This window comes from Symsagittifera roscoffensis, chromosome 2 (assembly GCF_963678635.1).
Source record: "Symsagittifera roscoffensis chromosome 2, txSymRosc1.1, whole genome shotgun sequence".
Lineage (NCBI taxonomy): Eukaryota > Metazoa > Xenacoelomorpha > Acoela > Convolutidae > Symsagittifera > Symsagittifera roscoffensis.
Genome location: NC_087063.1, coordinates 10,899,050 through 10,921,253, shown reverse-complemented (window position 1 = coordinate 10,921,253; position 22,204 = coordinate 10,899,050). Strand labels below are relative to the sequence as shown.

General features: G+C 33.9%; 1 protein-coding gene across 1 annotated transcript in view; it reads right to left on the bottom strand.

The window, feature by feature from the left end:
- Positions 1 to 22,204, bottom strand: part of LOC134839684 (neurogenic locus notch homolog protein 1-like) — a 156,576-nt gene that overhangs the window by 21,010 nt on the left and 113,362 nt on the right. Inside the window, exon 8 of the mRNA XM_063855306.1 lies at positions 614 to 884. Within this exon, the coding sequence (XP_063711376.1) occupies positions 614 to 884 (271 nt within the window). The remainder of the gene's footprint in view (positions 1 to 613; positions 885 to 22,204) is intronic.

Below are 22,204 nucleotides of genomic sequence, written 5' to 3'. Positions count from 1 at the left end.
GGGAAATGGTCAGCATACGAGATAATCTTTTTATAACACCGTACTAATATCCTTTTTTGTACAGAACTTCATAAAATGTTTTGATTAATTCCATTTTAGATTGAAAAAGAATCCTTTTAGGCTAAAAATAAATAAAGTCTCACTTCTAGGTCAAAAAATTATATTATAAAAAAACGGTTGGCCTAAAAACTAAAAATTCTTCAGTGAAAAACAGAGACGATGTTCACCTTATCACCGGTTTACAGGAAGCATTTCACAGCAAAGGTTGCATCTTAGGGATTAACACCGTGTTGGATCAGCATTTTCTTGATGATGATGTGTGTTTGTGTGTTTGTGTGTGTGTGTGTGTGTGTGTGTGTGTGTGTGTGTGTGTGTTTGTGTGGGTGGGTGGGTGGGTGGATGGGGGGAGGTGAGGTGTTGTCAATTTCAAGACTTCAAACAATGTCTTAAATTTTTACTATTTTCCTTGAATTTTTTGAAAGCTTCAGCTATTAGTTAACTTCACTTGAATTTTTAAAAAGTGTTCAGCTGAATATTAGCCTTTCAAGTGGGACAAATATGCCGTTCAATGTGATGATAGATCAACGAGATGAACTTGTCGTGTCGCTCTTACCGGTATTGACAGAATTTTCCATAAGTATTCTCGGCACAAGTGCAAGTGGCTTCCCCATTCAACGCGTTCACGCATTCGGCTCCGTTCTCACATGGATCGTCGGCACATCCGTCCTTCGACTCACAAATGTCCCCCCTGAAGCCTCGCGGGCATTCACACTCGAAACTCCTCCCCCTTGCCCCCGAAGAGGGAGAGGGGGGCACGCATTTGCCCCCGTGAAGACATGGTTTCGGTGAGGTCCTGCAGGGGTCGGTTTTCTCACAGTTTGCACCTGAAGCAATTAACTGTCACGTTTTTTCGGCTATTTCTCATTGTAGAAAACACAATTCAAAAAAATAAAAATTGACCCAAACGTATATTCAAATTCATTAAAACTATATAAACTTATCAAACGTTTTTGTTTCATCATTACTTTTGCAACCCTCATGCTCTAAATTAACCAGAAAAGCCAATATTTTTAAGCAGGTTTGTGTCGAAATTGAGACAGTTTTTCTGGGATTTTTCATTGGAGTTCAATGCACAGTTGAAAGGTCTCTATAATAACGCAACTTCTTTGGGCACTTGATTTCGTGTGAAAAAAATTATACCTGAAACCAAAGTTCCCTTCCCATATATGGTCGGAAGAAACAAAAAGTAATAGCTCAATTTTTTTTCATCCTGTTTGGGAGCTATACTTGTCCTGCAAATACCAGCATTTACACTAGCTTTTGCAATAGCTGCCCGCCGTGACTGGATAAAAAAATCCATTAGGTCTAAGAACTTGGAATTCATCTGAAAAACTTGTGACAGACTTATACCGGCTAGATCAGACAGCTCTGTGCCACTTAAATAAATTAGTCTAAGAAAGTTAAAACGGCAACATTTATGCAAGGAAAATTGTTAAAATACATTCATTCATTCACTTTTACATATTTTTTAGTATCAATTTCCAATCAAGCCCGGATAAAGGATTTTCAAAAATTTTTTGTTGATTCCTTTTTTCTTGGTTGACCAAAATACTTTCCGAGCTCTTCCAAAAAGCTATAAAGATCCTATTTAGAGACAGTTTTTCTGCGCGGTTAGAGAGTTTTTAAATACGCCATTTGAGAGTTTCTAGAAAGTTCTGAACAAAATGTTGTTTTTTGGCGCGTGCTGCCCCCTCAAAGTTAGTATATATTGGCACTGACTCCGTCAAGGAAACTTTAGGGTCGCTCAGCTAAAACGGAAATCGTTCAAAAGTACCAAAGGAGGACCCTTCGGGCGGCTAGGTAGTCGAATACATGAGGCCAGTCCAATATGCTACTGATTACAACGGTATAAGTCAATTCAAATAGCCTTAAAAAGCAATTTCAACCAAAATCAAAGATGACTGGAAAAGGTTTAGCCGGAAAATCTAATCTCATTGTCGTTTTCCAAACATGATAAGAAGGAAAAACTGAAAAAATGCATCTTTCATCGTGATTCGTTTGATGTGCTTCTGATTAAAACCTAAGTTACTTTAAAAGTGCTACTTTGATTGCTTAAGTTTCAGGCAAGTTTAATAAATAAATAATAATTCATGTTTCGGCGATAAGCAGAGGATCTATGAAAATTTATCAGGGGGAAAGGTATCATTATGCATAGTCCGTTCCTATTATTTTCTCACATTCCAGAGTTATTTCGTTGAGCGAAGCTCGTTTTTGCGACTCAAATTTGAATTTTTAATGTAATCAGACGTATTGATAACCTTCGCGTTTGGGAAATCATGGTCCCATTTCCGGCTTGAAGCTGAAAAGAACCGCAAGTAAATCCCTCCCAACTCCTAGGAATTACCAAGTTTGTTTTGTTATGTCGGGAATAATTAATTTGCTGTTATGAAGGTGGGTTCAAGAGACAATATCTTGCCAGAAAACAATTGGTGTTCCCCCTTAGAACGTCCTCCCAGGAACAAAATGATTATGACCAACCACATTTGCTGGGCTGAAACTTGATTTTATTTTTTGGGGGGGGGGGGGGGGGGAGGGAGGTCGTTCGAGTAACGTTGTTTCTTTACGTAACAACTATTGAAAACACGGATTTTTTGCGGTCTACTGTTAGATTGCTAATAGATTACATGGCCTGCTATTAGATTACCAGGAGCATCCCAAAAATCTTGACCAAAATTCATGTGCCAGCCAATTACAAATTAGCAAATTTCACTAAAATCAAGGGCTCTAATATCTTTAGGAGGAATAATTAGTTCACCACTTATTTCGTGTGAATTAGAATTAATATACGCCTATTTTAATACATAGATAAAAAAAAACATCGAAAGAGAAAAAGAAGGTATTTTAGTATCTAGTACTTTTTGATGAAGAGATTAAACTGATTATACCTTAAAACCATCGGTTAGCTGGAAGAAGAAAAGCAAAGGTCACACTAATTGGAAATGAAAAGTATCCGACGGTGGATCAAGTCATCCTTAAATCTTTAATTTCCGCATTGCTATTTTGAGCATCGAACGGCTGAGCAGACATGCTTTTGTATATTCAATTGCAAGATTTTTTGCATCAGGGCAAAAAATTAAGTGTTCCTAGTGTACTTCACGGTGTTGTCTAAAGAAAATTTAGGCTTACAATTTCTAAAAAAAACTTTTTCTCAACCCCCAAACAATGTTTTTTTTTGCAAACATTAAATAGTATGTGAATCAATCAGCGAGGCTCAACTGAATTAAGAACGGTTTCTAGGCTGGATTGTTAACGAGTTAATATAAAACCGAAAATTTTGCGCAAAGTCTGATTAATGTGACAAAAAAAATACAAGTGAAAAATATTTTTAGTTTGAGCTCGAAATATCATTATCTTTCAGATTGTAATAAAATTCACTAGCGGATTAAGGAGAGGGTGGGGGGATCAACGCCCCTTCCCAGGGACTCGACCCAAAAGGCCTCCTTTTTGTAGTACTTTGAGATATACATTTTTGGCTGACTGACCCTAAAATTTTTCTGAAGGCACTGTTGTCGCCAAAAGATACTAATTTGAGGGGGAAGCGCGCGCCGAGAATCCGCGGTTTTTGTCAAAAATGTACAAAAGAGTCTAAAAATGCCTTTTGGACTGTTTTTTCAAAATTTTGCCTGCGGCGCACAAAATTTGGTCAAAATGGGGGGCTTTATAGTGAATGGGTAGAGCTCAGAAAATCAATTTGGTCTAACTTCGAGCTAATAAGATCAGCGTGCAGGCGTGCAATGCTTTTTTAAGCTTAACTTTAGCCGTGAAAGTTTAATTGTTTTTAGTTAAGTTAGTTTTTGGAGTTTTAGCGGCATTTTGGGAATCAAAAATTTTAAAATTAGAAAAATTTTTGAAGTTTGAAATTTTGTATTTTTTTTTTCATTTTTTTTTCGTTCTTTTTTTACGGAAACTTCTTTGCAAATAGCCTGTTTGACTATTTTTGTTGAATATGCCTAGTTTCTATTTTTTGGCTGAAAACTTTTTAAGAAAAACATCAACTTGAAAAACATCAACGTGAAAAACATCAACAAGTATGACTATGCCAATTCAGGAAGTCTGGACCTCAGCTGTTTTGATTTTTAAACCAAATTGTTGAAAAGCCATCACATTTGTAGAAGTCAAATTTTTATATTTTAGAACCCATTTTTTCGTATTTTTTCAACAAAAATATCTCTCTTTAGTTGTGAAAAACTCAAATTTTGGAAGTCTTTGTTTTTGGAATGACGATGCTAAAATTTTATGGTTTTGTTTGCTCTTGTGATTAATAGTATAATCATTACTGTTCTGACTTTCGGTACGAAAGTAACGGAATATTTGTGCTCGGTGTGAGTTTTTTATACTTCTGACAACTTTCGACTTTTTAACCAGCCACATTGACAGAATTTTTTAAATATCCTTCAAAAAGTTTTGTTGTCCTGAGATTAAATTTGAAAAAAAATTTCACCTGTGATCCTTTTTCGTAATGTTATGGGGTTTAAAGATTGTCATTTTGGCCAGTTTGGAACAGTTAACGCTCGATATATTTCGCGCTATTAATGCGTAAGAAGCGGAGGTTTAATTTGTCTTAGAAATCGTTCCCAATTGGTTGAATGAAGCTTATTTGCCATAATTGATTTGTTAATTGGAGCGAAATCAATTCACTGCTTCATAAACGTTAAAAGGAAGTCGGAACAAGCAATTAGTTTTGCTTTGTCCTCTAAAGAGCAAAACTCCAATTACAAGTATAATGCTGGTACATATGATTACCAGCGGATTTAGGGGGGTTCGACCACCTCAGCAATTCGACTCCCTGCCGACCCAAAGGGTCCTGCTTTGTACTGTTTTGAGATATCCAATTTTGGCTGGCTGACCCAAAAGTTTTTTTGAAGGCGCCGTTGGCGCCAAAAGGATTCAATTTTGAGGGGGAAGCGCGCGCCGAGAAACCGCTGTTTTTGGTCAAAAATTTACAAAAGTGTCTAAAAACGCCTTTTTGGTCTGTTTTTTTTTTCAAAAATCTGCCTGCGGCATAGAAAATTTGGTCAAAATGGGGTCTTTAAAGTGACTGGGGAGAGCTCAAAAAATCAATTTCATCGACTTAAAAAACAGAACAAAGTTTAAAAGTTTTCCATTTTTTTGAAAGTCCTCCCCTCCCGCTTAGAGAAAATCCAAGATCCGCCCCAGTTAGAAATTCTACTAAAAACTATTATTTAAAAACTTTAAATTCTTTAAATATTTCGACTACCTAAAATGCTTGAACAAAATAAAAACCCAAAGTAGACTATACTAGCCGTTAGGGCTAAGCTTTAAACATTGTGACAGCACTTAATCAAATAAATAAATTTAAAACTCGTTTCAACACCACAAAAAATGGGGCCGTGAAAAAAACCCCACTTTTTCCCATGATTTAGTTGCCTCTTCCTTGAAACAATTAGTCCAATGAAGTGAAATATGATCGATCATCTTCTATTTCATCTGTTTTGATCGAGTTTTAAAAAGTTACTAACTTCTAGGTTTCAGGAATTTTTGTAATCTCGCCATAGCTTTTCGTTCCGACCATTTTAAAAATGCGGAGGAACTTTGTATTCGGCTGTGTTTTAGTTTTCTTTTTCTTTAAGTTTTCAATGCAAAGTCAGGTATCACAAAAAGTTATCGGATTGGATCAAAATTTCGCACAGTAAACCCTTTCAGTCGTAATTCGAACGCCAATTAAAATATTTGAAAATTTTGTGCCAGTGTCAAAAATAAGCGATTTCAAGAATTTAATTTTCGGTCCGATTTCGAGCTAATAGGATCAGCCTGCAGGCTTGCAATGCTTTTTTTAAGCTTAAGGTTAGCCGTGAAAGTTAATTAATTTTACTTGAATAAAGTTAGTTTTTGGAGTTTTAGCGGCATTTTGGGAATCAAAAACTTCGAAAACTGAAAAAAATTCTGCAAAAAAATTAGAAAAAATTTTGAAGTTTGAAACTTTGTATTTTTTTCTTTTTGTTGTTCTTTTTTACAGAAGCTGCTTTCCAAATAGCCTGTTTGACTATTTGTGTTGAATATGCCCAGTTTCTATTTTTTGTTTAGAATTTTTTTAAGAAAAACATCAACTTGAAAAACATCAGTAAGTATGACCATGCCAATCCAGCAATTGTGGAACTCAGCTGTTTTGATTTTTAAACCAAATTGTTGAAAAACCATCACACTTGTAGTAGTCAAACTTTAGAACCCATTTCTTCTTACTTTTTTAAGATAACTGTCTCTTTTAAGTTGTGAAAACCTCAAATTTTGGAGGCCTTCGTTTTCGGAATGACGATGCTAAAGTTTCATGATTATGGTTGCTCTTGTGATTAATAGTATAATCATTATTGTGGTTACTTTCGATACGAAAGTAACCGAAATATTTGTGCTCGGGGTGGGTTTTTTTCTTCAGACATCTTTTGACTTTTTAACCAGCCACGTTGACGAATTTTTTAATATCCTTCAAAAGTTTTTGTTGTTCTGAGATTGAACTTGAAAAGTTATTTCACCTGTGATCACTTTAGTAACGTTATGTGGGTTTAAAGATTGTCATTTTGGCCAATTTGGGACATTTAACGTGCGATATATTTCGCGCATTTAATGCGTAAGCGTAGATTCAATCTTAGAAATCGTTCACAATTGGTCGAATGAGGCTTATTTACCATAATTGATTTGTTAAAAGGAGCGAAATATATTCTTTTGTACTTTATATGGCGTGTGGGGATGATTTTTATTAAAAAAATTCAAGTTTTAGAAGAAAAAAACTTTCATGATTTTTATTACATTTCTTTGTTTATATTATCACTGCTCCATAAACCTTAAAAGGAAGTCGTAACATTCAGTGATTTGCCCTGATACGAGCAGTCTTGTTAGTTTTGTTTGTTTTTGTTCCGACTTTCGAATAAAACGGAATATTTATGCTCGGTGTGGTTTTTTCACAGATCGAAATAATAATTTTCAACAAAAATTTTTATACCATATTGAAGATATTGACTTCCTGAGTTCAAATATGAAACGATTTTTTTTACCTCGGATTATTAATTGAAAAGTTCTGGGGGTATGAAAATTGCCAATTTTGCCATGTTCTGGACTACATTATGCGCGGTTTGAAGAGTTTTTTGATAATGCTAAGAGGGTAACTCGAATTACTTATGCGCGGCAATTTATCCCGCTCAACAAAATAGTTCCAAATTGAAACAAGACTGCTCGTATCAGGGCGAAGCCCTGAATTTTCCGACTGTCTTTTAAGTTTTATGGAGCAGTAATAACAAAAAAAATATAATAAAAAAAAAATGATTTTTTTTTTTTTAAATTTGAAAGTTTTTTTTTTAAAAAAGTCATCCCCCCACACGTCATAATAAGTTCTAAGTGATATATTTTGCTCCTATTAACAAATCAATTATGGCATATAAACTTCCTTGAACCAATTTGGAACGATTTCTAAGACGGATTAAATCTCGCTTACGCGTTTATAGCGCGAAATACATCGCGCGTTAATTTTCCCAAATTGGCCAAAATGGCTGTCTTTAAACCCCCATAACTTTACGAAAAATGATCACAGGTAAAATATCGTTTCAAATTTAAGCTCAGGACAACAATACCTTTCGAATGATAAAAAAAAAATTCCGTCAAAAATGCTAGTTAAAAAGCCGAAATTTGTCTGAAGAAAAAAAAAACCCACCCCGAGCACAAATATTCCGTTACTTTCGTATCGAAAGTCGGAACAATGAGGCTAGCTAATTGACCGTATTAATTTCGAACGACTCAAAGTTTTCCAGTTTGATATTGTCCAAAATGTACAGGTTTTCGGTATTTTCTTTTCCCAAAAACTATTCGATAAGAATCAGGGGACAGTCGGAACATTCAGGGCTTTGCCCTGATATACGAGCAGTCTCTGTTTTACCAAGATTGTTATGATGATTATTCTGATATATTTTTCAATCATTCAGATTTTAGGCGAATGCGAAATAAACTATCGTAATAAACATTTTTAGAAAGTAGGAAAATGCGAAACCGGAAGAAAAAAAGAATACGCGAAATAAACATGGAGGCTTTGTCTCCAGAAAACAATGGTTAAGCACATATTTTAGAAATCCAGGAAGTTACCTGCCAATTAGGAGCCAAATTCAACGCCAGTTAATATTATTTGTCTGCGGAGATTATCGTTTATTTTTTCTAAGCATTTTCGAACTTGAACAGATTCAAAATGGAGCGGAAAACATTTCCGCGACCAAAAGAAGTAAGCTACGGAAAATTGAACAATTTATGGACAAGACAAATTTTGCGCATATGGCGCAGAAATGGCAAAGAAAAGACAAACCTATTAGAAAATCAATTTTTTCTCACAATACTTTTTTCATTTTTTTCATTTTTAAATTCTTTGGTTAAAATAGGGGCCCGGGATTTTTCTATGCGGTTTTTTATTCATTTATTAGTCTGATGAAGAAGAAAAAACAATACGTAAAAAATATTTGGATGTCAGCCAATCTAGTAGGTTTCAACAATCTAGCAACCAATCTTCAAAAATTGTCTGAAACAGATCACTTTTAGATCTGTTTTTCATAATCTTAATAATCTTAATAATCTTCACATAGAAGCATATCCCTTGTCATTATTAAATTGGATACTTGCGTCTATAAGTCAAACAAAAAGCATTTATTGGCCACATGGTTATTTCGCACCACTCTTTAGGAGATGATTGGTTTACCAAAAAGGAATCGTTTCACGTTTCAGATTTATCACTTCATCATGATCGAATCATTGATTTATTTTGGTCAAAAAAATGCAATTAGGAGCAGCACGAAATGGATCGCGCGTTTGCCCCCTATAGGGGCCGAGTTTTTCAAAATTGCCTGTTTCCACCATTTCGGTCTACAGTGATCATGTATTGATAGGCTCAACTCAAACTCCCTGGTTGACTTATCATTACAAAAAAATACTTAATACAATTCCATCAGAGGAACCTATAAAAAAATGTTAATCATACATTTTCCAAATATGGAAACTGTATGACAAGCATTTTTCCATACGAACAAAAATTGTGATACCCTGCGAATTTGTTTTCAAGTTTTTTGAATGAACTTATCGCGTTTTTTTGTTGTTGAAATGAGAGCCATTGTTTTGTCAAAATTTTGGTTTTTAATTACTTTGAAAATATGCTTATCTTACAAGTTTGATTTATGAGAATTGTATGATAATCGTTTTTTCCATAAAATAATTCCAAAATAGAAAAAAAAATTGTTCTCATTTCAGTCCTTAATCCAGATTTATGAATAACATACTCACAAACATTTTCCGAAAAAAAAAGATTTTTTTTTGGTCTGCAAAAATGTCTCAAAGTTTTGCCTATATCTTAGTCCAGGCATGCTTTTTTCTAACGCAGAAGAATCTCAAAAATTACTAAAATTTTCTCTGATGTCTGCATTTTTTCCCGTTTTTAGAAAAATTCAAAATAGAGGCCTCATAGACTACTTTAAAACACTACTATATTTTTTCTTACCCGGGTTGACCAAAACTTCTTATCATATAATTTCCATTTATGAGAAACTTCTTGTCATACAATTTCATACAATTCCATACGTACAGAAAATTGTATGAAAACTCTATGATAAGCATTTTTCCATATATGAAAACTGTATGATAGTGTGTTTTTCTATAAATCAAAAATTTTAATGTTTTCTTTCTAAATTTAGTTTCCGAAAAATTTTCGGTTGTAGTTGCAACCGAACACAAGTGACAAAGACCTTGGTTACTCAAAACACCAAAAGTTGGCCGGTCTTGCATTGACAATGCATAGAAAACGACCTGAAAGTGTCTGTCTTTTACAATTGATATAACAAAAGTAACAAACATTTATTTTTTCGCAGAATTTTTTAATGATGATTATTTTAAATTTTTGAATTTTCATATTATGAGACATTGATCAAGGCATACATTAACAGCCCATACAGAAGAAATAGGAATTTTCCGCGTTTTTGAAAAAAGTATATAAGTGAAACGAAAATAAAAGCCAATTTTATCGTATCCTGGACTACGTTATGCACACAAATAATTCAATATTGCATGCAAAAAAAATTTTTTGAAAAATGTTTGTTTGCGTACGAAATTCGATTTGCGGTTGAAACAGAACAAAAAATTTTTGGGCCAAATTTTCAAAATTACTTTGTGTCGCCATCAAAAAAATGCCAGTCATACACTTTCCATATATGGGAATTGTATGATAAGCATTTTTTTTTTCAAAAAACGAAAACCTCAGTTTTTATCACCAGACTGTTTTATTAGAATCAAACAGCCACAGAAACGAGTTTATACCAGTTTTCAACCATTTTTAGAAATTGTATGAAAATTGTATGACAAGCATTTTCCCACACACTTGATGTATGGAATTGTATGATAAGCATTTTCGGTGTATGGAGGTCAACCCGGGTAAACTGCAGCGTGAACTTCAGCAGATTAATTTACTTGGCAAATCTCAAATACTTAGTTTAATCAGCGATTTTGCCACCGTTGAACCTATTGGGTTTCTCAACTGAGAAAACTTTTGGTTTCTTGATGGGGCGGATCTAGGATTTTCTCGAGGGGGGGGGCGGATTTTCGAAAAAATTTCCAAAATTTTGACGACCTTTTTTTTTTTTTTTAGGTCGACCAAATTGATTTTTCGAGCTCTCCCAAAGCACTGTTTTGCGCCTATTTTGGCAAAATTTTGTGCGCCGCAGGCAAATTTTTGAAAAAACAGTAAAAAGAAGCCGTTTTTGGGCACTTTTTGAAAAATTTTGACAAAAAAAATTGCTTTTTTTTTGGCGCGCGCTCCCCCTCAAAGTTACTATATATTGGCGCCAAAGGCGCCTTTAGAAAAATTTTAGGGTCTGTCCGCCAAAAATGGATTTCTGAAAAAGTATCAAAGGGGGGACCCTTTGGGTCGGCAGGGGGTCGAATCCCTGAGGGGGGGGGGGGGGGGGCGTCCGCCCCCCCACCCCCTCCCTAAATCCGCCCCTGGTTTCTTGTGTTTCAGGGCGGAACACAAACATTGATACAAAGCGAATCACTCAAAAAAATTATATGGCAATCAATGAAAAAAACTCTTGTCAAACAATTCCATTCATAAAAGAATTGCGAATCATACAATTTCATTAATGGAAAAAATGCTAGTCATACAGTCCTATTAATGTAAAAATGCTACTCATGCTATTTTTATACATTATTTTCTTCTATAAAACATTATGGAAAAATAAGAAATTTTTCCACAAATGAGTTTTGTATGACCAGCATTTTCTGTCAACCCAGACTGACTATGTTTTGACGGAACTTACTGCAACAAAAATTTTTTGTCTGCACTCGACATAAAAATGACTATATTCGACCGCAAAAATACTACTTTACTTGACGACTTGATCGAAACTCCGAAACAAAACTACTTCATTTTATTCGACTTGACCAGTTTCAACCAAAAATTTGTTAAGCAAAAACTTCTCAGATCGAGTTTGGTCGAAACATGAGCGGAACAGGATCAAGTTAACATCCTGCTCCCCCCCCCCCCCCTCCCCCCAGATAGACCAAGTTAAGATCTTCCACCCCAGCCTTTAACTCGCATTAAATTTGCTAAGCGCTGCATGTACAGGAGGATGTTAACTTGGTCCGCGGAACAGCTCGGCCAGTTCCTTTGATGCTACGGCAAAATCATCATGAGTTGCATAAGGCGATACCAGAATGACACAGAAATTGAAATGCTAAGTGGCTAAGTCAGAGTTGAACTTGATTAGGCCTCCGGCAGCAAAACGTTTTATAATATGACCTATTTTCACAGTTGAGATGTGGTTAAAGTCGGACGAATATAGGGAGTAATTTATTATAAAAAAGTCAAGAGTCCAGATGGTATCCTCTTCTTCGTTTTTCAATTCTTCAATTCCCCGAGGACTAAATGTACCCCTAGTAGTTCATCAATTTGTGAATCTGGTTGAAATTCAAAAATCAACATCGGATTTGATTTGATTGGAACAAAACAAATACGTCATCTCACTCTGTATACGTACTAAGCATGGTTAGCTTGCATCTTCAATCCTGTTTCCTTTAACAATACAATCTGAGAGACTTAAGGTGAGCTTAATTAGAACAGGGCAGATGGAAAAATAAACAGATAAAAAAACAAAAAGGGGAAGGGTCAAGAAATCAAATTTGTGCGGAGAATTTGCCAAAAATTTCACCATTTTATAAACTGTATACACCAAATTTTCCGACCATTTCTAAAAAATTCATAGAGTGAAAATATCACCAAACGTGATTTTTTGGTGAACAACTTCAAACTTCAAAAACTGTCTTTGTTTTTTTTTGAAAAAAGCGGCTGCAACTCAGAAATAATCTTCGACAAAAAAAAATCCATGCAGTTTTTTGAGCGGGGAGAGGGGTTTGAAAGAGCATAAAAACTATCGTGTCAATGAACAAAACGTGACCAAAATAACAAGAAAAAAAGAATTTTTTGAATTAGACTACGATTCTCAGTAATCTGTCGACCAAATCATTTTAATAATATTATGAATGTTAAGATTACCAAAAAAAAATGCTATTGAAATTACTAACCGATAAAAAACTAGATATGTGTATGAGCCATAACATCATTAGAAAAAGGTCAGATAAAGGAGAAAAAGGTAAGGCCTAATAACGTTTTTTGTTAAACATTTGATCAATGATGGAAAATCATGTATTCCTGGAAATTTTAGCTTTCTGGAAACTGAATCTGTTAAACTGCAAAATAAGGCTCTTACAGAAACATGGCTTAAAATGAATATAGAATTTGGTTTTTTTTTCAAACTATCATGTTACCAATCATGAAAAACAGCAAAACAATGTAGAGACGGCAGAGGTTTTCTTCTTGTAAGCGGAATTACTTCATATAACGAATTTACGCTAAACTTGACCATTTTAAGTAAACACAATGCGGCGAAAAACTTCACCAAAAATGCCTGCTAATTTTTTGGGCTAATTTTATCAGAAGAGAAAAGAACATGTTAAACAAGAAGCAGCTAGTCTACAATAGACGTATTTTTTTTTACAAATTTCATTCGATAGTGATAGTTCACGATAACTCTTTATCAGATAACAAGGAAGTAGAATTTAAGATTTCATTTCTGACCAAGACAAAAACAAGCTAAAAAACAAAAAAAAATAAAATTTGAGTTTGAAAAATGGCTCCGAAGATATGATTGCTTTTAAAAGTTTCTAATAGCTATCCATTTTATTTGGAAAAATCATTAAATCATTACCAATTTCTCAATGAGAGATAAAGTAAAATAACTGCAAATGTTGTTTGAAAACATGTGATTTGAAAAAAAAAAACAATATTCAAAGAGATCAGAAAACAGCTTTCCGAAAGTAAAAATTTTAGAATTTATCTCTTTGAAGTTATCGAGAGTCATAAATCAGCACAAAATGTAAAAAAAGTTTCGTGAGAATGAAATTACCAAGCGTTTTGAAAACTAGCATCTGAAAAAATTCGAAAATTTTTTTTAGCAACATGAAAGTTGAAAATAACTTTGACAGTTACTAACAAATTGACCCTACAATCAAAAAAGTTAAAAGAACTACATCTGAGCTATGAGATGTCTTTTAAGCAAATGTACAAAAAGATTTTTTTCTCCTTCAGTATTTAAAACTGTTGAAGATCAACCAATTTATAAAGTTAGCACAACGCCAGATTGTAGTAGTTACTGACCTGTACCTCTTCTAGGAACTATGGGACAAACTTTGAAAAAATAGATTAAAAATTGTGAAAAACAACTTTCTGGAAAAGGTAATGTCTTAACATCAAGTCAATTTAGATTCCGAAATACGAAAAACACAGTTGACACTATCTTGGATCTCAGAGTTTAAATTGTGGAGAATTTAAAAGAAAGTTTTGACTTCGATCGTTTATAATAGACCGTACAAAACCGTTGACACAGTTGATCACAAATTTTTTCTTGGAAATTGTAAAAAACACAACTTCAAGTATATGAGGTAGAGTTGTAAACTTTTTAGGTAACACATTGAGAAACGTAAGCAGTATGTTGTTTTTAACAATTTATTCTCGGAAAATAAGAAAAAAACTTTGATTAAACACACTGTTTATTTCTCGGTCCATTGGACTTTTGCAATTCATAAAAGACTTACTAAATGACTGTACGCCGTAAAAGAAGTCATGCTTGCCAATGATTGCGCATTGCATTCAACAATTTAAGTTGAATTTGAACAGCAGGGTGACAATGATATAAGCAAATTTGAAAAAGAGTTTTTGAAGGTAAACTCAACATAAACAAGAATAAAACCGCCACCTTAGGAAACTTTTTGATTAGATGGTTTTTCTGACCGGGCCAATTTCTGAAAGAAGAAGTTACAGTGTTGATATTAATGGTGAAATCCACGTTCCCATGTGGAGGTGCTAGGCACTTTATTGTATGCACATTAATTTTGAGCTCATATTAATTGCTCTTTTAATACTTTTAAGACTTTATCTATGGATTTGAAAGAGTAAGATGAAACATCATTTGTTTTCATTCACAACAGTTTGACTTAGGGAATACTCGATAGTTCACCGACCTAAGATTTGATTTTGACAGGCCAAAATTTTATAAACCATTTTTTAAAAAGTTTTTCAAAATCAAAAGTTTTTTTAGATTATTTTAAGTTAATCTGATATTCAGAATATACGACAAGACTTGTTGCTTAATGTGGCAAAAATTAATTGAATTAATTGCAAGAATTGTGCTTATAATGAAAGACGCAAACATCATTTTTAATAATATATCAAATATCAATAAAATAGCGTGTTGAGGGCAAAAAACTACACTTTGAAAAAATTTTCGAAATTTTTTGCCATCAAAACATCAGACTGGTAAAAAAGCAATGCGAATATTCACGACATTCTTGTCTTAAACACACGCGAATTAGTGCTTATTACAACCAGCAAACAAAACTGTCAGCTTTTTTTACCCCCATCCTGGCCATTGATGCAATACTAGCTATTTATTTATTTGCACCTGGTTATTTAAATTGCCATATTAAGTTGAAAGTTAGTTCTAGTGTATAAGAAAATTTTTGGAGACCAAGATTTCGTTTCAAAAAATAACCGAAAAAAATTCCCTTCGTAAGGCTGTAGTTTTTATTGAATGAATAAAGCGTATTCAATAAAAAACAAGCATATGACAATTGTAGCATTCAAATTATATATGCACATGCTTTGAGTTTTCAAAAAGCCATTAAATTTTTATTTTTCTATTATTGCATTTAGCTGTCAAAATTGATTTCATCTTTCCTCTCATAAAATTAGTTGATGGAAAAATTATTTATAAATTGTTTCCTTGTCATTTTTACTATCCTTTGGTTTTTTATTTAAAGAGAGTTGACCTTTTTTTACTGTTCCGGAAATCTGTGCTGAAAAATATATACAATTGTTTCTTTTTTAGGCAATTCTATACAAAATTTGAGCTGAAAAATGATACTCCCAATGAAATACGCGAAGTTTTGGATGTGATTCAGGTCAAAAATCTAATTCATAACAACCAGTTTACCGTTCAGAGACAAATGACTAAATTATTAATTCAAATTAAACTTTTAAGTGGCGAGCAACTTTAAGATTTTCTCGAAAATTAGTTTCTAATTTTCTATGCATTTTGACAGAATTTTTTAAGTTTTTTTTGGGGGGGGGGGGGATGAGGGAGAGGGGGTAAGTTTTCTCTCTTCAAGGATGCCAACCCTTCACCACCCATAAACCGGCCAACCCTAGAATTTTTTCAAAGTGGACACTGATTTTGAGGGGAGCGTGGCTTGTTTGGCCTGTTTTTTCAAAAAAATTGTTTGCGGCGCAAAAAAAATTGTCAAAATATGGTCTATTTAGTGTTCTGGGAGCGCTCGCTAAATCAATTTGGTCGATCTATCAAAAAAAGCCCTCAAGATATTCGACAAAAAAGTTTAAAATCAATTCCCCCCTCACTCGAGAAAATCCTAAATCCGCCCCTGCATCTCCTAAAGAGCGTAAAATAACTATGTGGCCCATAGATGCTTTTTTGTTTGACGTAAAATAGGATGGCTTGCATGGATCAGGAGGGATTGTGCCAAAGGTGTGGTGACTTCAGCAATTTTTGTCCCACATAGAGACTGAGTTGAGCGTATTTTAGGAAGCGATTTGTTGACGTGCTCAATCTACTTGTGGTTTCAATTTGATGTAGCTTTCCTCTTTTTTTTATAATCAATCAAGTCATGTCTGTTGCATTCAATTCGTTTGATGAACTCACTCTTTTCAAGCGATGACCTTAAATTGCAGCTGCAAATGCTATATGCACCATTTTTTACAGCTAATTTTTATAACCCTCGTCATCAGTGTTTTTTGCGTAAGGTGTAGATAAACAACCCATCATCATAGAAAAAGACTTTGTCGGACCTCCCCCCATGGTATTATTAACGAATTTTCCCTCCTCTGTTAATAACTAATTCATCGGTTAAGCATACGTGAACTTTAGTACGATTCTCCCCCTATCGAAAAAGAGGAAGGGTTGATTAAAGAGGTTCCTTTTGTTTAATGTCGATTTCTTAGACTTAGTTCTTTAAAATAAAATGAATAGTTTGATAATTATTAAGAAATCCCTGATTATGGATCTATATTTAGACACAATGGGTTCGTTTATAGCAAAAAAGCATTTTAATAATTATCAGAAGGTATGAGAACAACTGTGTCCATTATGAAGTTTACATAAAGTATATCTAGCTCTTTTCCAGTTTCCCACTCACCCCTTGTAAAGTTTTTTAAAAAAAGCTCTTCTGAAATTGTTCACAGAGCAATAAGCAATGAAAGAAATGTTGTAAAAATTTGTTCACCTGTTAACGCTGACACCTTTTAATACGGTTTAAAACTTGAAAAATCATTTAAAAATTTGTTCACATGTTAACGCTGACACTTTAGTACAGTTTAAAACTCATCAGTTGAAAAATCATTTAAAAATTTGTTCACATGTTAACGATGACACTTTAAAACAGTTTAAAACTTGAAAAATCATTAAATAAACTTCCTCGTGTTCAATTTCAGTAAAAATAAGAAGGGGGGATAGGAAAAAAGCCTTACATTTTTTTTCTAACCAAAAGCTGTCGATCATCTGCAAAAGATAAGCTATAGATCATATGCATAATCTATAGATCATATGCATAAGCTATAGATCATAAGCGATAGATCATCTGCATAAGCTATAGACCATAAGCTACAGATAATCTGCAGATTATTATGAATGGGAACAAAAAAAACAATGAAAAAAAGAATAGATTGAAAGAGCACGTATTCAGTTTTAACCTTTGAGACACCCGTCACACCTCTAGCCTCACTTCATAGATGGAAAGTAGGAAACGAAGGAAACTACAAGACTCAGACGATTTCCTGTTTGGGGGAAAAACGAGGTCACGCTGCTTATTCATAGGAGCGCGTAGATAACCAACTAATACCCATCTATTCCAACAACGTATAGCTAACATCTTTTCCCTTCACAGGATATCAGAAACAACCTTTTTTGTTCCGATCAACCCCTATCCCCCCAAGGGGGTGGGAAGGAACTATGAATTATCTTGTCTTTTTTACACCCGATTTTAATTTGTTCAAGTCTGGTATCAATTAAAAGCCAAAATGCTCATGATTCAGATTCATTAAATATACACTTCATTCGCAAAGTTAGTCTGACTTTCGAAGTTAACCGGTCTGAGTTTTTCCTTTTTCATACTAATTTGCCCAGAAGTTAGAGAAAGGCCAAATCTAACGGTGCGATTATAAAATGCTTTGGTAAACTTTCCCATTTTTGCAGCGTAATATCTAATTTGGTGGATTTTAATTTATAAAATCATTTCAGAATTTTTTTTGCAATTTAAAAAAAAAAATTTGCTACATGAGTTTTTTTTATATGTTAGCGAAAAATAATATGGTTAAAAGAGTAAATGCAGTACCTTGAAAGTAAAATTGAAACTCATTGAATATAAAAGAATTTGATGCTGATTAAAGTTCCCCAAAAAAACTTTTTACAATATTTTAACCTCGGTTTAGAAAATGATTTTATAGATCAATGTAAGCTAATTAACTTCAGACAAGAGTGCTCGTATCAGGGCATGTTACAACTGCCCATTGATTGGTCTCAAATCGTTTTTGGTATATGAAATAATGACAAACTACAAAATTTAGGCTAACAGAATCAAAGTGTTCAAATATGAGTAGTTTATAAACTAATAAGACAATTAGCTTGCCTAAATTCAATTCGGAACGATTTTGATATTTCCAACGCATGAAAATTCGCGTACTGACACAAACAATCAAAACATTATTCCAGCAGCAAATCCACGTTTTAGTCAAGTGTAAGCATAGTCGCTTGACAATCACAAGATATCTGAATCAAAGCCCATACGCAATCAATTTTGCTTAAAATTGTCTCAATAAACAAACCAGCCCTGACATACACAAAACTCATTTTGCTTCGAAAGTCGGAATAAAAACTCATTAGTGTGTTAAAATAGAGAGTTTTAATTCAAGCAGAAACCATTAATGCAGATCTGTCCATCTTACACTAAATCAATGAAGCTAAATAAGACTTTTTGTACCAGGGCAAAGCCCTGAATGTACCGGCTGCCCTTTAATTTTTCTGAGAGATTTTTTGATGAAATACTTTTTGGCAAAAAAATGAAGTTTATGCTGATAAGGTCAAAAATTAAATGTTGCAATTTGAGTCGTCTTAAATTTGAATCGTGTCAGAGACTTTTTAAATATGTTTAAGCAAATGGGAAATATATGAATTTACTGCAAATATTCCAAAAGTATTATAGTCTTTTTTTTTAAAATATGCAATTTTTGCAAGCAAACATTTCGAAACTGGCGTCACTTTATGAGGTCCTCAAAAAAGTGTTTACAATACTTTTTTTGATTTACAAATGACTTAACGAGATTCATAAGTCAATGTAAACTGATTGTTTTCAAACAAGATTGCTTGTATCAGGGCAAAACCCTGGGTGTTCCGACTGTCCATTAGTTGCTCTTGACTAGTTTTTGGTATATGAAATATTGACAAACTACAAGTTTTAGGCTAATAATATCAAAGTGTTAAAATATGAATCGTTTATAGATTAATAAAACCAAATAGCTGCCTCATTTCATTTTGGAAAGATTTTGTAGTGCGGGCTAAGAAAAACAAGCAGTTTTGGACGTACTCATGGCAGGTGACTATGGCAGTGTGCGCACTCGGCTGGCCCCATGCATACTCGATCACCCGCGGTACCGGCTTCTATTAAAAACCCACCCCGAGCATTTATTTTCCTCACTTTCTCTGAAAGTAGGAATAATCATGGAAACTTAGTTATTACTCCGACAAACAAATAAAAGTGTTTTGTCCTAATTTAAATTATAACTGGATCAGTTTGGATAAATTTGGACGCCTCTGCACCAACGAAAGGGTCTCCTTTTTTGAATGAGTTTATTTAAAAAATTCCGGCTAACCAACCCTAAATTTTTTTAAAGGCGCCTTTGGCGCCAGTATATTTTAGATTTGAAGGGGAGCGCGCGCCAAAAAACCCAAGCTTTTGGCCAATTTTTGTTCCAAAAATTGCCGAAAACGCCTTTTTTGTCCTGTGTGCAAAACTTGTGTCTAAATAGGGCTTTTATAGTAGTGGTCTAGAAGCGCTCAGAAAGTCAATGTGTTCGAACTAAAAAAAAAGTTGACAAAGTTTACGAAAGCATTTTGAAAGTCCGCCCTCCCCCTCGAGAAAATCCTAGATCCGTCCTTGTATGGTGCAATTTTTATCCAAAACTCTGAACCAATGTTTTATCCCAAAAATTTCAACACTTATTAGTCGACCAAACTGATTTTTTGAGCTCTCTCAAATCATTTTAAAACCTTATCTTGACTTAATTTTTTGAGCCGCAGCTGAATTTTTGGAAAAACGGTCAATTCAGTAAACACTGGCGCCAAACCCCAATCATAAAACCCATGTTTGGAATTAATATTTTCTTTTATGATTAGCGAGTTTTTTCCTTTCGTATTAACAAAAAAATTGTTTTATGCACCATTCGGAAAAATGATCCTTGTTTGATGTTTTGACATGATCATTTAAATCTGCCGTGTTTACTTGCGGCTGTTTTTGTCATAGATTGCCATTAAATAATTTAGTGAGGTCAGTCACAGTCGCGTCTAAGCCACTGGGGCTCATAAATTAATCCAATTTGCATCACAAGTCACAGGATCAAGTCTTACTTATATGGGCATATAACTTAACATGGCTGAAATTAACAAGGCGTCGCCCTGAATGATCTGTCTGTCCTGTTTGAAGTTAGTCTAAGTTTGAAAGCTCGATATTGTTGTAAGAAAAACAGTGGTAGAAAATGAAAACATTGTTCTCTCTTTTTTAAATTTTTCCCCCAAATTCTATGTAAAGTAGATAACGATATAAATTGAAAATATTAACAAAAATTTGGATCAATTTGGAATAAAATCGGAGCTGGATTAATTCGCTGCAATTTCTACGCTATATTTATACCCCCATTATTTCACGGAAAGCAATAGCAAGAATATTCTCTTCAAATATGAGCTTGATCGTTGGAGATATGTTTCGATATGGTTCGAATGGTATGAAAATAATCCTTTATAAAATGTTTCGATATGGTATCAAATGGTTCCGAAAAAATAAAATGCTTTGATATGCTTCGAGTGGTATGAAAATAAAACTATACGAAATGTGGAAGTTGTTCTAGAAAAATTTCTTTTGGTAACTTTATTTCAAACAAAATTAAAAACAGGGACAAGTAGACTCAATCATATTTTTAAAAATTAGACTCATTCATTTCAAAGTGAAAGGGTGTTTGCGTCTCTTAACTGAGTCGACTTGTCCCGATAACAGTAAATCCCGTTCTCCCGTTTTGGATGACTTACAGAACGATTTGAACTAATGTATTCAGTGGGCAATTGACAATCAATTGACATACAACTTGGACAAAATCCAGTTTATTATTTTTGGTAGACAAACTGATTCTGTCTTGTTTTTTGGAGATATTCCGTAAACCCTTCCAAATCTGTCATTGATCTTGGATTTAACATATCTCATGAACTTAAATGGAAATCTCACATTGAAAAGAGACTGAATATTTGCTATGGTAATTTTGTCAAGCTAAAACGATCCCTTCATTTTCATCTACCAAAATCTACGAAGGTCAACCTGACTAAACCTTTTCTTTTATCGTCTCTGTTATATGGTTCTGAAATCTGGCACCCTAACCAGTGTGAATAACAAAAATTAGAAATATTTCAAAGCCGCATCTTAAAGTGGATCACGCCTGGAAGCTCCTATGAAGATTGTTTAAGAAAATTGAATATGCTACCTATCTGAATTATGCTAGAATTTGAAGATTTGTGTCCGTTTAACAAGATACTAAGTGGCTATTTAGATTTCTCTATCTGGGAGAAGATAACTGTGCGACAGCAATTTCGTTGCCTTCTTCGCCATCTTGTTAAACATGATTTTGTCTCAGAAAAAACAGCAAAGAAACCAACAGGCACCTCGGTTCTGAGGAGAACTACTGCATATGCTAACAAACTACACCGGAACACTGACCTAACGCTTTGTCTGAAACCTTCAGTATTCAAAACCCGTCTTTACATGATGCTACAATGCTTTTTTGTTAACAAATATAATCATCACTGTAAAAGTTACTTTAACTAACTTATCTGTGTTGCCTAATAGCAATAATTAAAGTCTTACTACTACTACTACTACTACTACTACTACTACTACTACTACTACTACTACTACTACTACTACTACTACTACTACTACTACTACTACTACTACTACTACTACTACTAATAATAATAAAGCAATAAGAAGAGCAAATTGCTTGCTTTAGCTCAATTCGGAATGACATAGTTTGCTGCTGATTGTTCAGACTTATTCAGAAGAAAGTGAGTAACGTATATTCTCGGGTTTTTATACAAACCAAATTTCGAAAGATTATTTTTCTCCCTGAATATCTAAATTGCTTGTCGGAAAATTCAGGGTTTTGCCCTGATACGAACAGTCTTGTGTTTTAACAAGAGGAAAAAAAAACCCGTGATTTATCCCCGTTTGTAATATATTTGTCAAAGTAGAACCGTTAGAGTGTTGCAACAAATGATCAAAGGTAAAAGAT